Source organism: Chanos chanos, chromosome 6 (genome assembly GCF_902362185.1).
Source record: "Chanos chanos chromosome 6, fChaCha1.1, whole genome shotgun sequence".
Classification (NCBI taxonomy): domain Eukaryota; kingdom Metazoa; phylum Chordata; class Actinopteri; order Gonorynchiformes; family Chanidae; genus Chanos; species Chanos chanos.
The window spans coordinates 20502852-20519229 of record NC_044500.1 but is presented as its reverse complement, the minus strand read 5'-3'; the positions used below and the strand labels follow the sequence as shown (position 1 = coordinate 20519229).

Here is a 16378-nt window from a genome sequence, read left to right as displayed (position 1 = left end):
ACCACACTCTGGAGAATGTGCCAAACCAATCATGTTAATATGTAATCTTTTACTGCGTTACTCTCACAGAATTGCTGATTGAATTAAACGATTCTAGTTTAAATTTTAAATAATAAATGATTAAATTAAAAAATCACGTCGCAGCTTTACACCTAGTACTGTTACATTATTTGTTCAATTAAACAGATAAACACTGGTCCGTAAACTTTGTTGTAATCGGGAACTACTCCGCCTCTTATACGAAATGAAACTAGATCATACTGCATATATAACAGTTCCTTACAGTTCTGGTTTTATGTGAAGCTACGTAGGAAGCGGCCGTTTACTTCCATACTCAACAGAAGACAATAGTTTATCACGAAAATGGCATTTTACCAGCAACAGCCGTTTTATAATCCGGTAAGTCCCTTCAAAGGAAAGTAGCGGAAATAGTATGAATTAAATCGTTTTCACTTTTGATCCAATACGGAGAGTTTATATTACTAAAACATCGTATAACTTCCCTGCAATGCTCGAAATAGCACCATTGAGTCTACATATCAGCTCTGTTCTAGGAGTAAATTTTTAGGTTTTAACACACTAATCATGCATGTTGCAGACAGAGACAGGGGTATTTAGTTACCGTTAATAAGACCGTCAGAAGCCGGGCGAACAAATTTTTTTGGAAAACAAATTGGAGAATGCGTGAATATATTGCCGAGATATATCTGGTGAAGTGAGACATACCAATTCGTCGGATGTAGGTACACAATCAGATATGTCTATATCCAAAGAACAGATACATATCAGTATTCTATAGATGAGTCCAAGTTCTGTAAGTCAGTGTTTCACATGAGCTCTATGTTACCATTGCTTGGGTTTTGTTGGCATCTTAGTTTGAAACATTAGGCTTGAGATTTGAAATATGTTTATAGCCCCCTGTAAGGGAAATTTGGAGTCCTCTGTAATGAGAGTTACTTATTCTCAGAGACAACAAACTTCAGATGTGCTGAACGATTTTCCTGTATTACATGCAGAATGGCAGAAGCCCACCTCAGAGATGAAGTGCAGGTCTCACTGAGGTTAAGGATTGCAGAGCTTTTCATACAGTGAGACAAACAAGTCCAAGGACATGTTCGGAGGTTAACAAGATAACGTTTCTCATGGAGCTGCAGATACTCGGTGTTTGCTCCCAGTTGTCGCAGGCACACAGAGGCCTTGTCTTTTATATAATAAATGCTCATTGCTCTAACACACAGATACATTTTTTCAGCATATATTAATTAAGCAAGCACAGGTCTCTATAATATTAATACTTCATCTTGACAATAGTCATGAGGTACATTTTTCTTCTAAAAGTTACAGTCATAATGCAAAGCGATATTTTCTCCACACCCCTCGTGTGTGTATTTCAGTGCCTATTTTGCATTCATAGCTCTGACAATAAGTGCTGATTGCAGTGGCCCAGTGTAAACCCCCAAGTTCATTAAGGTGACTTGCCTGCCAAATTAAACTTAAAGGAACACAAACATTTTCAACCCTTTCAGAAAATCCCATTCACCGGCAGTATCCAAGGAGGCCTGCAGAACGGGAAATCCATCATAGTGAGTGGCCGGGTCTTACCTGGAGCCAACAGGTAAAGATCAGTTCATTTTTGTCAACCCTCAGTCAGAGCACCAAACTGATTTTGTCTTTCGGTGTCATTGCTGTGCTCCATCAACAGAGCATCTACTGGGAGTGTCTTTTAGATCTTATTCAAATCAGAGAACACAGTAAGCCTGACAGTTATCACAAATGGGTCCTTTTTTTTTATTTTGTTGCTCAGTAAATAACATAGTTATCTTATTCATGCAAAGTCATTTCTCTCTGACACACATCAACAGACAGGCAATTCTGAAACGTCCAACTCCACATCAGGGCAGGGAATGTGTTTTTAGACATGGTGCATCAACAATGATTTGTTCTGCATGTTACCGGCTGGCCAGATGAATTGTCATACTGTATAACGGTCTGATTGGATTAAACCAGAGAGTGAGATACAGCCTGACATCTTGACCAGCGCCAGTTTTAGAAGAAAATCTACATGCTTCAGAAACTCTGTCAGACATGCTAGAAAGCTAAAGCGGCTGTTAAACCAGTATAAACTAAAATTAAGTTAAAGTTACCACAAGTAAATCTCTCTCTCTCTTTTTGCTGACACACTCCCTTTGTTTTATCTCTCTGGCCATTACTCCCCCCTCTTCCTCTCCCTGCCCTTCCTTTCTCATTGTATCAGGTTTCATGTGAACCTACAGTGTGGTTCGAGGTCAGGAGCGGACGTCGCCCTCCACTTTAACCCTCGCTATGACAGCAGTTCTCCGTATGTGGTCACCAACACTTATCAGGGCTCCAAGTGGGGATCTGAAGAGCGGACGTACCAGGCTCCAATTCCTGCCGGTTCCCCTTTCACCCTCATGATCCTTGCTGAGCTGAACTCTTACAAGGTTTAAGTGTCTTATGGTTCCTCTTTTTAATGACATTACATGAACTTAGTTATCTATCTGACTTTAAAAGAAACATAACATATGAAACATTAAGCTATAATGGGGTATGATGGTGTGATGTTGTGGTCTTAAAGCCATTGGTCTGGCTGTCAGAGGATTGTGGGTTCAAATCCCTGACATGATCATAGTCTATTAATGTGCTCCCATACCACTTAACCTTAAGGCTGCTCCAGAGGGGTGTGTGTTTGTGTGTGTGTTTGTGTATGTATAAAACCTCTGATAATTGCTGGCTGCTCAAAACTAAAACTTAGTAAAAAGAGAGTCATCTAGATAGACATTGCCTCATAACTGAGAGCAGATGAATTATGGGTTTTCTGCCTCAGAGGTCACATACCCTAGGCCCTAGATTTGAGATCTGTGCCAAAGAGCGACATATTGTCAGCTGTGAGTGTTAGTAAGCTTCTCTCTCCTGTGCGTAGTCCACTTTCTGTAGCCAAGAATTCACTCAGGGCATAAAACCCATGACTGTCTGATTACTGAGCTGTTTCACTTCACTTGTGAAATCACTGCCACCCATTCCAGTTAAAGAAACATGCATTGCCACATCTGCAGAAATGTAAAGACACGTGTTTGGATGAAGCAAATCTGTCACAGCTAAACACTGGTGGCTAAATTTGTCTCTCTGCAACTTTTAACTTTACTTGTTAGAAAACACCTCTCTAAAGATCTGGAGGATGGGTGAAGAGTGCCCCAGTACATGTTTTACCACATTTAAATCTGATGTCTAGAGAACCATAGTAAACAAGGAGAATAGGTCCCTTAGTTCAAAAGAGTGAACAAACAATGTCATTTGAAAGGGCACTTGATTATGTTTTAATTTATGTTTAAATGAATGATCATCAGCACACATTACAGATTAATAAGGACCTCAGTCCTTAGCTATGGAAGCTATTATGCTAATTTTACAATTTGTCTTTCCCCACAGATCAGCTTAAATGGAGCTCACCTCATGGAGTACCGCCACCGTTTACCCTTCACTATGGTAGACACAATCTTTGTGGATGGCATGGTGGAAGTGAACTCCATCGCCTTCCAAAACCCTCCAGTAAGATCCCACTGACATTTACATATCACCATATGTACAAATGTGTACAACAATAACAATTTAAAAAAAAAATGCAATATATAAATAACTGAAAAATTACACAACCTCTGTCACTTCCTACCTCAGGCCTACTTTCCACCGCAACCAGGATTTCCAGTGAGTATCTTCTATGTGAAAATATACCACATAAAATATAACACATTGAAGACACCAGTTTGTTATTGTCATGCTCTGAGTCTGCACATTCAAACTAGTTGCTTAATTTTGTCTGTGACAAAAAAAAAAGGTACCCTCATCCAAAAATGAGCCAATGGTAATAGATGGGTGGAGAGATAATGTGAGAGCTAATTGCTTCTCTCTGTAACGTGTTGTGTATTCAGACTCCCATCCCCGCCCAGCCAGCCTATGTGGTGAGTATTCTAATAGAGTGAACTGTGATGGAATGTGGTTTTGGAAATCTGAGGTATCGTTGTTATCTTGATCAATATCCCAGTTGTCATTAGCATTCCAGTTAAATGTTGGAGAGGACAGTACAGTTTCCAGTACAGAGCAATGACCGATATCTCAAAATATGACCAGTCTCCTTAGGGACACAGACAGTGCATTTGAATAGATACGTATTCTTTTCCTGTAAATGAGGATGTAATGATGAATTTCATTTCCTTCTCTAAACACCTGCCCTTAAGTTTTAACTGTAGTTGAAAATACCTTGTCCTGCACATCGGAACATTTAAACAAAGGTATTTTGCAGCGAACCATCACAACTACTCTGCTTTTGTTCATAATACGAGTGACTTCCTGTTTTTCACACTCCTGTTGCTTTCTGTATCAAATAGCAAACCAACCACCCTCACCCCCAAACCTTTTTTTTTTTTTTGTAAAATGAAAGGAAATACAGACACCTTATAGACACCTCTGTGTAGTCACATAAATGAGCATTAGAGCAGCTTGGGTTAGTGATAAGGTTAGGGTTAGGGTTAGGGTTAGGATATGTTTGGCTTGAGGAAGCCCTGTAAAATGCTAGTTCGTTAAGTTCAGTGAGCATCTTGTGGCTTTACTCAAATATTATCTGTGGATTTCATAATGAAACCATTTTCTTCCTTTTTTTTCATTTCCAGGCCCCTGCGTATGGTGCTCCTCCTGTGCTTGTAAGACTATTATCTCACATTCTACTGCTATCTGCCTGTTTTATGAGTTTCCTGCCACACACGCACAATCCCACGCGCACACAACATAACGTGGTGTTTCTGCTGGTGTACAACTACAACAATCAGCAGTAATGTCTGTGTATTGCATTGACTATGACAGGCTTAATCAAAGTGTTGTGCATAAAAAAATGACCAAATGTTCCTTGATCTTCAATCAGACAATTCCATATAAAACGATTATCTCGGGAGGACTGTACATGGGCAAGAACATCACTATCAATGGCATGGTAAACCCCGATGCTAAAAGGTTAGCTCTGGGCACCTCTATCTTAAGCCAGGCTTTTATGTTTTCCGAAGGTGAAAATCATATGTATTTTGTTTATTAGAGTTTATTTTATATACTGTCTCTAAAATTGGCTTCTGACAAGTATACCTCACTTGGGTGATCTGGAGCTCTCCTCTTACTCTTGGACTCTTAGTTAGGTGGAGGTTTTTCAAATCTGTTTTCATTTAGCTACAACTGTTCTCCTCCTTTGTTCTGGTCCTTAGCCCAAGTTTCACGAGTCATTTATTTAGAACTGAGTTTTTCAAACTCTTTCAGCCTTGAGGCCTTGTTGGGGAGAGTTGAAAAATACTGTTTATCTAAAGTCTTATTTTTACTGCAGTCTGATTAGACGAATTACATCCAGCTGCTATCCTCTCCCAGCAAGTTAAGAGAGCTGCCTCTGAAAAACCATGGGACTAGAGCAAAAATGTGAACTGTCAAAGGAGAACTCTTAAGGGTCATATGGGGAAAATGTTGCAAGTGAAAGCCAGCTCTGCAGTATAAATCAACTCTTTATTAAACATTCCTCTATCTTTATGCAACATACCTGTTTTTATTATCTGCTCCCATACTTGTCTGAGAGGCTGTCTTTGGAGTGAGGTCACAGGCAGCTTAGACTTTATATCTGTGGTATTGGTGATAGGTTGCTAATATATTTGAATATTTACATTTATATCAGATTTACATTTAACCTTCGCTGTGGCAATGACATAGCCCTGCATTACAACCCACGATTCGACGAGAACGTGGTGGTGCGTAACAGCCATCTGAGAGGCAGCTGGGGCTCAGAAGAGCGAACAGGAAGTCTGCCTTTTTACAAAGGACAACCCTTCATGGTTAGTTATATACAAACTATACAATCTCTTCGACCACTTATGTCTTCTCTCCACACACAAAAAGGTTACATTTAAGATTAAAGGTTGTGGGGGGAAAAAAACCCATACAGTTATGGAGGTGGTTGGAAACTGTCTAACATTCCAAACCTTCCAACATTCCAAACTCTCCAACATTCCAGACTTTCCAACACTGAAAAATGTTGGAAACCCAGCACAAAGACTTAATACCATTTTGACAAAATCCTTTGTTTTAAATGTCATGACACTGTGATTCACCATGATTGTCTCTCGGATTCTACTGTGCTTTTCTTGTCAACACACCTTAAAGTGAAAGTCACAAGCAAGTATGAATTCTTTCAGATGTACAGATGTGTTTATAAGGTATTGATCTGGAAAAGATTTACAAAGATATTTAGAGGTCATGCATGAGAGAACAGTCAGATAAAATACTATCATAACTGATATTACATCTGGCTTTTGATCTTTTTGTAGTGTACTTGTATATGCCTCATTCTCAGTTGTGCCTGTTTGTTTCAGGTGACCATCTCTTGCAATCCCCATCATTACAACATATTTGTCAATGGGAACCAAGTGCACACTTACAGCCACCGTGTCACCAATCTGCATGAGATCACAGTCCTGGAGGTCGACGGCCATGTCACCCTGACTTCTGTTGTGGTTTAAACTGAATAATTGTCCAATGGATTGCATTAGTGTGTTTTTACATTTATATACTGCATCAACATACCAATATATGTATTTGTTCAGTTTTTTCCCCTGATAGAGACCTATATCAGTTTTGTCACCTTGTGAAAGCTTTTTTTCATCTATGCCTGAATTAAATGGTTTGAACATTTAAAGAATGTGTCCCACATTTTTTCATTACAGGCTTCATCATTATCAACGCAAAACAGTAAAATTCAATACTACTTTATGACAGTTTTAAGTTTAAGTGGCCAAACTAATCTGTGGTGTCATACTGCAAAGTACCTTTCCTCACGAATAAGTGACAGAAGTACAGAGGCACACACTCACCTGTTGCCGGGAAGACACAACCCTATTCCGACCGATTTAAGAACGTGAGAACACTATAAAGCGATTGAACATCTTTTGGCAAAGGGAGATGACAGTGAAATATGTTGCGTTAGAGTCACACAGATTACAAACACTGACATCCGTCCTTGAGTTAGCAGACTAATATTTTCCTGTATCTTGTCAAATTCCTTTTAACCACACGTTGTTCACTAACTGGTAGAAGTTTGACTTTTACTCTGAGCAATTCTGAATAATTCTATTACCTGCTTGCCTGCATACATGATAGATATGAATAAATAAACAACCTGTGTAAAGTGATGCAGGTTGCAGACTGATCTGCTTGCTCCATCTACTGACAGCCTAGCGCTACTAGCCTTCTGGTTTCTTTTTGTCATAACTGAGAATCGCCTGCGGGTGGCTGTACATGACAATTTAGAACCAGCATCATGCAAGTCCGCTGGACGCCAAACAAGAACTTTTGAACTACCTTGATTACTCGCGCAGTAGCGAAACGACTCGTGCTTATCGGCCTCCATCATGGTATTTGGTTGCAAAAACATCTGTCAGAAAATGTTTGCAATGAAAATCTCAAATTAGAAAGCGTTTTGTTTTTCCTTCCCTCCCATCCTGCTCTATAATACATTTGGAAAATGTCTTTTCTAGGCGTGTCGTGTTATGATGATGATAATGATGATGATGATTATTGTTATTATTTTGATTATGATTACTATTACTATTACAACAGCAACAACAACAACTACTACTACTATTATTATAGACCCACTACGAGCGGCGTTGCCAAAACCGACGCGCTTTCTTTTACTTGTATTAAATGTCCATATGCATGGTTTATGCAAGGCAGACGTATGTCAGGAGAGATTCGAACAGAATCCTATCTTACTTGTCTGTCGCACTAGCCCAGGTTCAAGAGTGCCATCCCCAGCACGGAGATAACATAGTTATCACGGTGTGTGCCCGCCGCAAGAGAACAGTCCCTCGTCACATTTTTACAGACAAAAGAAAAGAGACCAGTTCCGACGTTTAAAAGGCTGTTATTTACCGTCATAATACTAGAATAAGAAGGACTGGTGAATTGGTCACGAAGATTTCCTTAAAACGCGGATGTTTCCTAGTCTCACAGATATGTTTCAGTCCGCAGGGTCTCCTTTGTAAGCACAAATGATTAATGTTAGGTAATTTCAAATAGGGTTTTTTTTTCATTTCAAATACAAGTAATTTGTCCTGGTAATAACCCTCTTCTCTCTGACGCATAATCAGTGGGGATCCCAACTCTGCATCTCCCTCAAGGCGGAGTCCTAATCTCAAGTGAGAGTTTACAAATTTACGCCCGCTTCTCCTTCGTAACTAAGGAGGAAAGGGTTCACACTACCAAACAATCTTCTGGAACTATCAATTTCCAACACTACCGCTACCGCGCAAGCGCAATGTCAGTGACTCTATTTGGTCCCATCAGTTTCACTGGATTTAAACTTCCGGTGGTGTGTCATGGCGGCGTGGTAGAGTATGCTTGAAGAGAAAAAATAACCAAAACCCACCGTCCCCTACCGACAGCGGGTTTTACGGGTTTTCGGGTTGTATATCGCGGAGAACGGATTCATTCGCAGTGGGATTGCAAGCGGGAGGGTTTCGCGGCTCCTTTCCGCCCGGCCATGGCGGCACACAAACCCGTGGAATGGGTCCAGGCCGTAATTAATAGATTCGACGAGCAGGTAAGAGAAATTAAGATTTGCACAGATAATTGGTGGAATTATGCACAAATGCCAGTTTATCGCGAATCCCGTTGCAGCGAAAAAAGAGGATTTTGGACACCGTCAATTTCGTCTGCATGTGCCTTTCTGTTATGTTTACCTTGCTCTGAAGCTGAAGATGGGCAACGGTGGAGAATTGATACTGCCACCAACATGTAACCTCTAGCTAGCATTGCTAACTAGTTATGCTATCATTTAAAGAGCTATTGAAAGGGTGACTGCATAGATTTGCAATGTATCCTGCTTGTTAACTTGCAATAAGAACGACTTGGTCAGCGAGATAACCGTTTTGCACAGGGTCTTTAAAGAAGTCCACAGTAGCATGCTAGCGCGATATAAACAATGGAAAGTGGGTTCGCCCAGAGCATGCCTTCCCCACTCACTGTTGACAACCCCTAACACTGACCAACCAACCCAATACCGAATCAACCCAATTATTTAAAGTCAGATTTGAATTTTCTGTTGTTCGCTTATTGCTAATCTAAAACCACAGCGAACTAACCTACCTAAACAAAACGGGGTACGAAATCTTGAAGCTTTGTAATAAATCTTGATTCGAGTTCTTATCTGCAGTCAGTCTTGATTACAGCGTAATGTTTTAAGTAAAAGCAACTCTCCTAACCTTGTCAATAGGTTGACTTCTAATGCAAAAGCTGAGTTCACGTTTTGTTATAACAACCAGCTACCTCGTGGCTATAGAAGACTAACATCACCTTCCCGTCTATTACTTGATGTATAAACACATTGTCTACTGTTCTCACACAGAACACTTTAAAGCTTTTTTTCTTTTTAAATAATTTTGCACTTTGATTAATGTCTCTGTGTAAGGATCTTCTGGAAACTGCTACCTTTGACAATCCTAACTTTAATTTCAAATGTTTCACATCTGCTGCTCTAAGAGGCAGTATGTACCATACACACATTAGATATTATCTTTCATTAAAGTCACCCTTTTTTTTTGCTTTTTGCAACAAAAGTTGTAGTTCTTGCATCCAGATTTAGTCATGCTTATCTGCTTGTGGTTACTGAAGTGCTGTGCGGCTAAACTTTGCATTCTCTTGGTCAGTATGGAATGGGGATGCTAAACACTGTGTGTTCTTTGTTAGCTGTTTTTTTTTTTGTCAATTCTATGGAAATAATGAATGTTTGGAGTATCAGTAGTTCTGGAAACATGTAATGTTTTCTTAGATTCTTAAACTGTAGCTTTGGGAATGTTGTGAAGAGATTGTTGTGGATAGCACTGTAGTTGTTATGTAATTTGGAATATTAACAATCTCCTTGGCTCCAGGTCCTGAAGAATCTATCCACAGTTTGAAAAGTACATCATGGTATTCAGATTGAAAAGTACACTGAAGCAGGGTCGTGTCCTTAAATGCATTCAGTCAACCACACAACTGACTGATCATTTTTATTCCAGTGCCAGAGAGGATATAAAAGTTACACAACCTGCCCTCAACATGATGTGCTATCAGAAATTTCACGTAGGTCACGTAATATGTGTTTGCCCTTTGCTTCACTGAACTATGAAATGCAGGGTGTACCTGTGTTAATGTAGGCCTAAAGGCTTCTATATCACACGTGTGGCAGAGCGCAGGCTGTTTGCCTGTTGCTGTTTGATGACGTGATGTTTTCTCAAGCGGTGTCTCGTTTCAGCAGATGCGGATGGTCAATGCCTGGAGCTGGCCTTTATGTATATGTTATGGTGTGGCACTTGCATGAAAGTGTGCTCATAATGCAGATAGTTTGACTGGTATGTAAGTCAGTGCCTTTTATCATTGGTCCTGATTAGAATTACGCATTTAAAGTTCTCCTTTATTTTTCTGGTCAACCAGACTCACTTAACCTTTTCAGAGCCTCTTTGTTTCTGCCTGTTGACATGAAGGCCTGTTCCCTCCTCCCTGTCTTGAAAACCCAGGCTACTTTGGACCTCAAGGTGACGCTAGCATCAACTTTCCTGGGTTTCTGTAGGGTGGGGGAGAGGATTTTGTAAGGGTTTAGAGACTGGGTGCGACTCATTAGATTTTGAGTAAAGTGTAATAAGGGATTATGCCCGTTTGTAAGTGTTAAGCCCGTTAAGGACTCTCTAAATCAGATGGATTTATTCCTGAGCAGGGTGAGGACTGAATGCATGCCCAAGCCTGCTCTGACCCCATCTCTGCTTCTGTGTTTGTGTGTTCTACCACTGCCTCAGTTCTTCTCTGCTTCTGTGTTCGTGTGTTCTACCACCGCCTCAGTTCTTCTCTGCTTCTGTGTTTGTGTGTTCTACCACCGCCTCAGTTCTTCTCTGCTTCTGTGTTTGTGTGTTCTACCACCGCCTCAGTTCTTCTCTGCTTCTGTGTTTGTGTGTTCTACCACCGCCTCAGTTCTTCTCTGCTTCTGTGTTCGTGTGTTCTACCACCGCCTCAGTTCTTCTCTGCTTCTGTGTTCGTGTGTTCTACCACCGCCTCAGTTCTTCTCTGCTTCTGTGTTTGTGTGTTCTACCACCGCCTCAGTTCTTCTCTGCTTCTGTGTTTGTGTGTTCTACCACCGCCTCAGTTCTTCTCTGCTTCTGTGTTCGTGTGTTCTACCACCGCCTCAGTTCTTCTCTGCTTCTGTGTTTGTGTGTTCTACCACCGCCTCAGTTCACAGGCCTCTGCTGTCACTGAGGGTATTTCTCCATCTTTTGACTGCGAGAAGTAACATGCTGAAATATGATAATGATAAGTTATACTGTTTTGAGGGCTACGGTTAAGCTTGCTAACTGAACACATCTCCCGGGTGGAAACTCCTGGGCTGAAGCACTGGGTGTGTAGTAAGGTGAAGTGTCTCTGAAGGATTGTTTTTCCCCTTACTTGAGGTTCGTTGTCCTCTCAGCACCCTGAAGGCACATCACCTTGAAAACATTGACCTCTGCTAAGACAGTGCATGTTTGTGGTCACTGTTCCTTCCATATCCCCTCTGTGGAGCAGGCTGTGACACAAGGCCACAGAGCGTCTGTATTATTATTATTATTATTATTGTTATTATAATTATTATTATTATTATTATTATGAGAAAACAAAGTGAGCTCTGAGCCATTTACAAGTGTGATATCTTACACAGGCTTCTGAGTATGTTGTTTGTGTACAGTTGTTTTCTAAGAATAGTTGGCTTAATTTTTTTTGTTGGTTCACAAACTTCTTTTTTTTGTCCTGCAAAGTAAGATATACGTCTAAAGTGATGCAGTGTGTGTGTGTGTGTCCATAGAGATGATACTTGATGATTTTTCTCTGTGTTTTAGCTTAATGGACAAATTTGTGCATTTGCATTCACACTGCCTTTAGTTTATGGCAGCTTGCAGGTGAACTGAATGGAAGTTTTTGTTGTTGTTGTTGTTGTTATGTTTTTCCCAGTGCAGTGTGTGATTTATCAATGCATTTTAAAAGTTGAGTCTGTTGTAAGGGCTTCAGTGAATGTGGAGCTGTGTTCGTTCCTGGCCAGCACTCTGTGTTCAGATGTAACAGGATAGATTGCTTAACACTATTTGGTGTGGTCATCTGCAGTGGGGACATGTGTGAATTTGATTGAATTATGCTATTAGAGATAAGCTCTTCTGTTCAGGAGCTTTCACTCTTCCTCAAAGATAATAACACTAATTTAACAAACAACAATGCACCTATTGAAGAATCATATATGTGTGTGTAATGTATCTTCTCTGTGTATGTGTTTGAGGGTGTATATGTGCATACGCATGCCCTTATATATGTATGTGTGCATGTGTGTGTATGTATATGTGTACATATGTGCGTGCATATGCATACATACACACACATAGATATATAGACTTAGACGTAATATATTTATAAAACTATTTATTTTTAAGCTGCAATAGTATCTATATTACTATTACTGTATATATTACTCTATATTCTTATATTACTCCAGGATAGGAATGATTCAGCGAAACTCTTGTAGTGTGACTTTTGTTGTGGAATGTCCGTGCGTCTGTCGTATTTGTGTGTGTTTTTTCTTCATTGCTTCTCTAATGGTTTTGTATGAGAGTTGAGTCCATGCAGTGACCATGCTGCATGCAGTCCCAGGCAGCTTTGCCAAAGTGCACATAAGGGAAGAGATTGGCCCGTGACCTTTGTGGAATTTTATGCTGCACTGGGGGAAACAAAGTGGTCACTGTCTCTAGGCATCCTGCATTAAAATGGATGTGAACAGGCTGGGAAGTGTGTGTGTGTGTGTGTGTGTGTGTACAAGTGAGTTTGAGCTTATGCGCGTGCACTGGGGGTGCACTGGGTTCAGATGCCTGATTCTCACCAGTCTTGGGACTTTGATTTCCAGGCACGCGCTGTTCTCTGAGGGCCACCGCGTCGGCAGAGGAGCGGCCTGGGAAGGGAACCCCTGGGGGGCGGGGCAGGGGGTTGCGCCCTCCTCTTCCCTCTTCCTGCATGCATAGCACCAGCCCTGCGCAGCACCACGGCGCCCGGCCCGACTGCCGGGCCCTTCTCATCCCGCCGCTCCAGGCCCGCGGCCAGTCCGCAGCCCAGAGTTACCGTCCCAAACACAACTGCTGACCACGTCACTTATCAGAAGTCACAAAAACGGCATTAATCGTTCGATAGCGTTTGATAGTATTGGTAACGTTGACTATGTTTGGCTTTCATCAGTGCACGGTGAACTCTGTGAAAAGAAGATGGGCAGAAATTGTTGTCATGTAAACAACTTTACTCCTAACGTACTGACGTCAGGCATGGAAGGCTCTGTTGGAATCCTTTGGGTGTTAACGTTGAAGTCACAAAGTTTGAGGAGATTCGTTTTAGATGCCTATCAGGCAGGGAGAAGTTGTGAAGCAAGGTGAGAGAGAGAGAGAGAGAGAAAGAAAGAAAGAAAAAGGGATCCACTCTGTGTGGGTTGAGAGGGTGTGGGTGTGGGCAGTGGTGGAGGAGGTGGAGAGAGGAGGCCCTCCCTGCCTGGCTCCCTCGACTCTGTCTTCTCACGGTACATTACCACTCCTTGGCCTGATGAGCATTCTTCTCTCATTGCACCAAGTGTACTGCACTTCTGGCCCCAGTGTGACTCAACTGAATGTGTGTGAGTGGATATGTGTGTGTATGAGTGTGTTTGTGAATGATTGTGAGTGCGCGCGCGCTTGTGTGTGTGTGTGAGAGAGAGACTGAGAGGCCCTGTTTGCAGATGTGCTGATCTGCAGGTGTGTGGCTGTATGTGGAGGGTGGAGGTGGACATGTGGAATGTGGAGGGTGTATGTATGTGGAGGGTGGAGGTGGACATGTGGAATGTGTTGGAGGGTGTATGTATGTGGAGGGTGGAGGTGGACATGTGGAATGTGGAGGCTGTATGTGGAGGGTGGAGGTGGACATGTGGAGGGTGTATGTATGTGGAGGCTGTATGTGGAGGGTGGAGGTGGACATGTGGAATGTGGAGGCTGTATGTGGAGGGTGGAGGTGGACATGTGGAATGTGGAGGGTGTATGTATGTGGAGGGTGGAGGTGGACATGTGGAATGTGGAGGGTGTATGTATGTGGAGGGTGGAGGTGGACATGTGGAATGTGTTGGACTCCATTGTTTTAGCTGTGCAGCAGATCTGCTTCTTGATTGTCCACGGTTTTCCAGCTTGTGTGTGTGTGTGTGTGTGTGTGTGGGGGGGGGGGGGGTGGGTGGGTAATAGGGGTTTGCTGGGGGTGGGGTGGTGGGGTGGTCTCTGAGGAGTAGACTCGTCATAGAGGAACTTCGGAATCCCTCCTCTTTCTTTGTAATTTCTTCCCTCAGGACAAAAATGACACACACTGAGTGGGTTGTGTGTGCGCGTGTGTGTAAGTATTCAGTGCGTGCTGTGTTTCTCAGTGTCCTGTGTGGTCGTTCTCTGTGCAGGCGCTGCTGTTGGCACATGGGTGGTGTCATGCCTGTCAGTTACAGGAATTCTCTGTCATATTATTAAATCCCCCTCCATCTGGACTGGGCTCAGTTCAGCTCTACCGGTTAAGGCCCCGCCCCCAACCAACCAGCCAACCAGTCCGAATGCTTTATTTTTGAAATATGCATTTTGCAAAAATCCATTCCAAAACTATGTTTTCAGAAAGTTATTTTCAAATGTTAGTTTATTCAGCAGAGACCTACTGCTGAATAACATGTGCTTTCGATAACATTTTCCTTTTTGTCGATGACTGTCTTGACACAGACAGCTTACTAGACAACTTGTAGACCACTCTTTCATGCGTGCTCTCTCTCTTTTCGTCTTTCTTTCTCTCTTGCTCCAGCTGCCCATTAAAACAGGACAGCAGAACACTCACACCAAAGTAAGCACAGAGCACAATAAGGAATGTCTGATCAATATCTCCAAATACAAGTTCTCCCTGGTCATCAGCGGCCTCACCAACATCCTCAAAAATGTCAACATCATGGTAAGAGATTATTCACTGTCAACAACGTGGTAATGTAGTTATTCACTGTCAACAACGTGGTAATGTAGTTATTCACTGTCAACAACGTGGTAATGTAGTTATTCACTGTCAACGACGTGGTAATGTAGTTATTCACTGTCAACGACGTGGTAATGTAGTTATTCACTGTCAACGACGTGATAATGTAGTTATTCACTGTCAGCGACGTGATAATGTAGTTATTCACTGTCAGCAACGTAGTTATTTAGTTCTTCACTGTTAACAATGTGATAATGTAGTTATTCTCTGTCAACGACGTGATAATGTAGTTATTTTCTGTCAACGATGTGATAATGTAGTTATTCTCTGTCAACAACGTGATAATGTAGTTATTCTCTGTCAACAACAAGGTAATGTAGTTATTCACTGTCAACAACAAGGTAATGTAGTTATTCACTGTCAATGACATGGTAATGTAGTCATTTGCTGTCAGTGACATGGTAAGAATGTAGTTCACTGTCAGTGACATGATAGGAATATAGTTATAGTCATTGGGAACGTGACCCAGTCCTTCTCTGGTGGCCATGCTAAACACATTTAGATACATGATCAGATTCCCATAACATTTTCTATTTGATTTAAGTGATGGGTTTTGTGGGAATGTTCTGAAAAAAAGTGAATTGTGCAATTGATGTGTAGTTGATACCGTTGTTTTGGCTCCAGTTTGGCTGCAGTTTTACCAAAAGGAGTCAAACTAACAAGATACCCAGTGCTGACTCATTGGTGCAAACAATATGATTGCTTTGTTGACTTGCTGAAATTGTATGCGGCTGGGTTTTTTTTTGTTTTTTTTTCCCCCCTCAGGAGAGGCTGTGTCTCTGCACACCCTCAGTCCCAGTGAAACTTATGAAAAGTTTTGAACAGGAATAATTTAGGAATTAACTGATACAAACACTGAGGATTACAAGTGTTAACTGCTTCTCTCTGTTTTACTTATGGTATTCCATACACCTCTCTTTTCTCTCCCTCCCCCCTCCCTGTCTCTCCCTCTCTCTGTCTCTCTCTCTCCCTCTCTCCCTCTGCCTCCCCCTCCCTCTCTCCCTCTTTCCCTGTAGCGAATATTTGGGGAAGCAGCCGAAAAGAACCTCTACCTCTCCCAGCTCATCATCCTGGACACACTGGAGAAGTGCCTCGCTGGGGTAAGCAACCAACCAGTTACATCGCTCTCCCGATTTTTGTGCAGCCAATGACACGTCAAATCACCTCAGTCCCCGTCCCATCTGTGTGCCATAGTTATGAAGCTTGGTGCCTTTTTGTCACTCTCACCTTAAAC

General features: G+C 41.8%; 2 protein-coding genes across 6 annotated transcripts in view; both read left to right on the top strand.

The window, feature by feature from the left end:
• Positions 1-319: 319 nt before the first annotated feature.
• On the top strand, positions 320-6696 carry LOC115814430 (galectin-9-like). Its single transcript, XM_030777274.1, has 10 exons — positions 320-399; positions 1527-1615; positions 2255-2462; positions 3448-3567; positions 3694-3723; positions 3948-3977; positions 4686-4715; positions 4934-5022; positions 5720-5876; positions 6414-6696. The coding sequence occupies exons 1-10, from the start codon at positions 364-366 to the stop codon at positions 6558-6560; spliced, it is 936 nt and encodes a 311-aa protein (XP_030633134.1). The 5' UTR covers positions 320-363; the 3' UTR covers positions 6561-6696.
• Positions 6697-8462: 1766 nt separating this feature from the next.
• nf1a (neurofibromin 1a) overlaps positions 8463-16378 on the top strand; it is a 77701-nt gene continuing 69785 nt past the window's right edge. For all 5 annotated transcript variants that reach the window (XR_004025380.1, XM_030776290.1, XM_030776292.1 and 2 more), the window contains exons 1-3: positions 8463-8641; positions 14923-15066; positions 16161-16244. Coding sequence is in view for 4 of the 5 variants with exons in the window: in XM_030776290.1 (XP_030632150.1) it covers positions 8582-8641; positions 14923-15066; positions 16161-16244 (288 nt within the window). In the remaining variant the exon portion in view is untranslated. The remainder of the gene's footprint in view (positions 8642-14922; positions 15067-16160; positions 16245-16378) is intronic.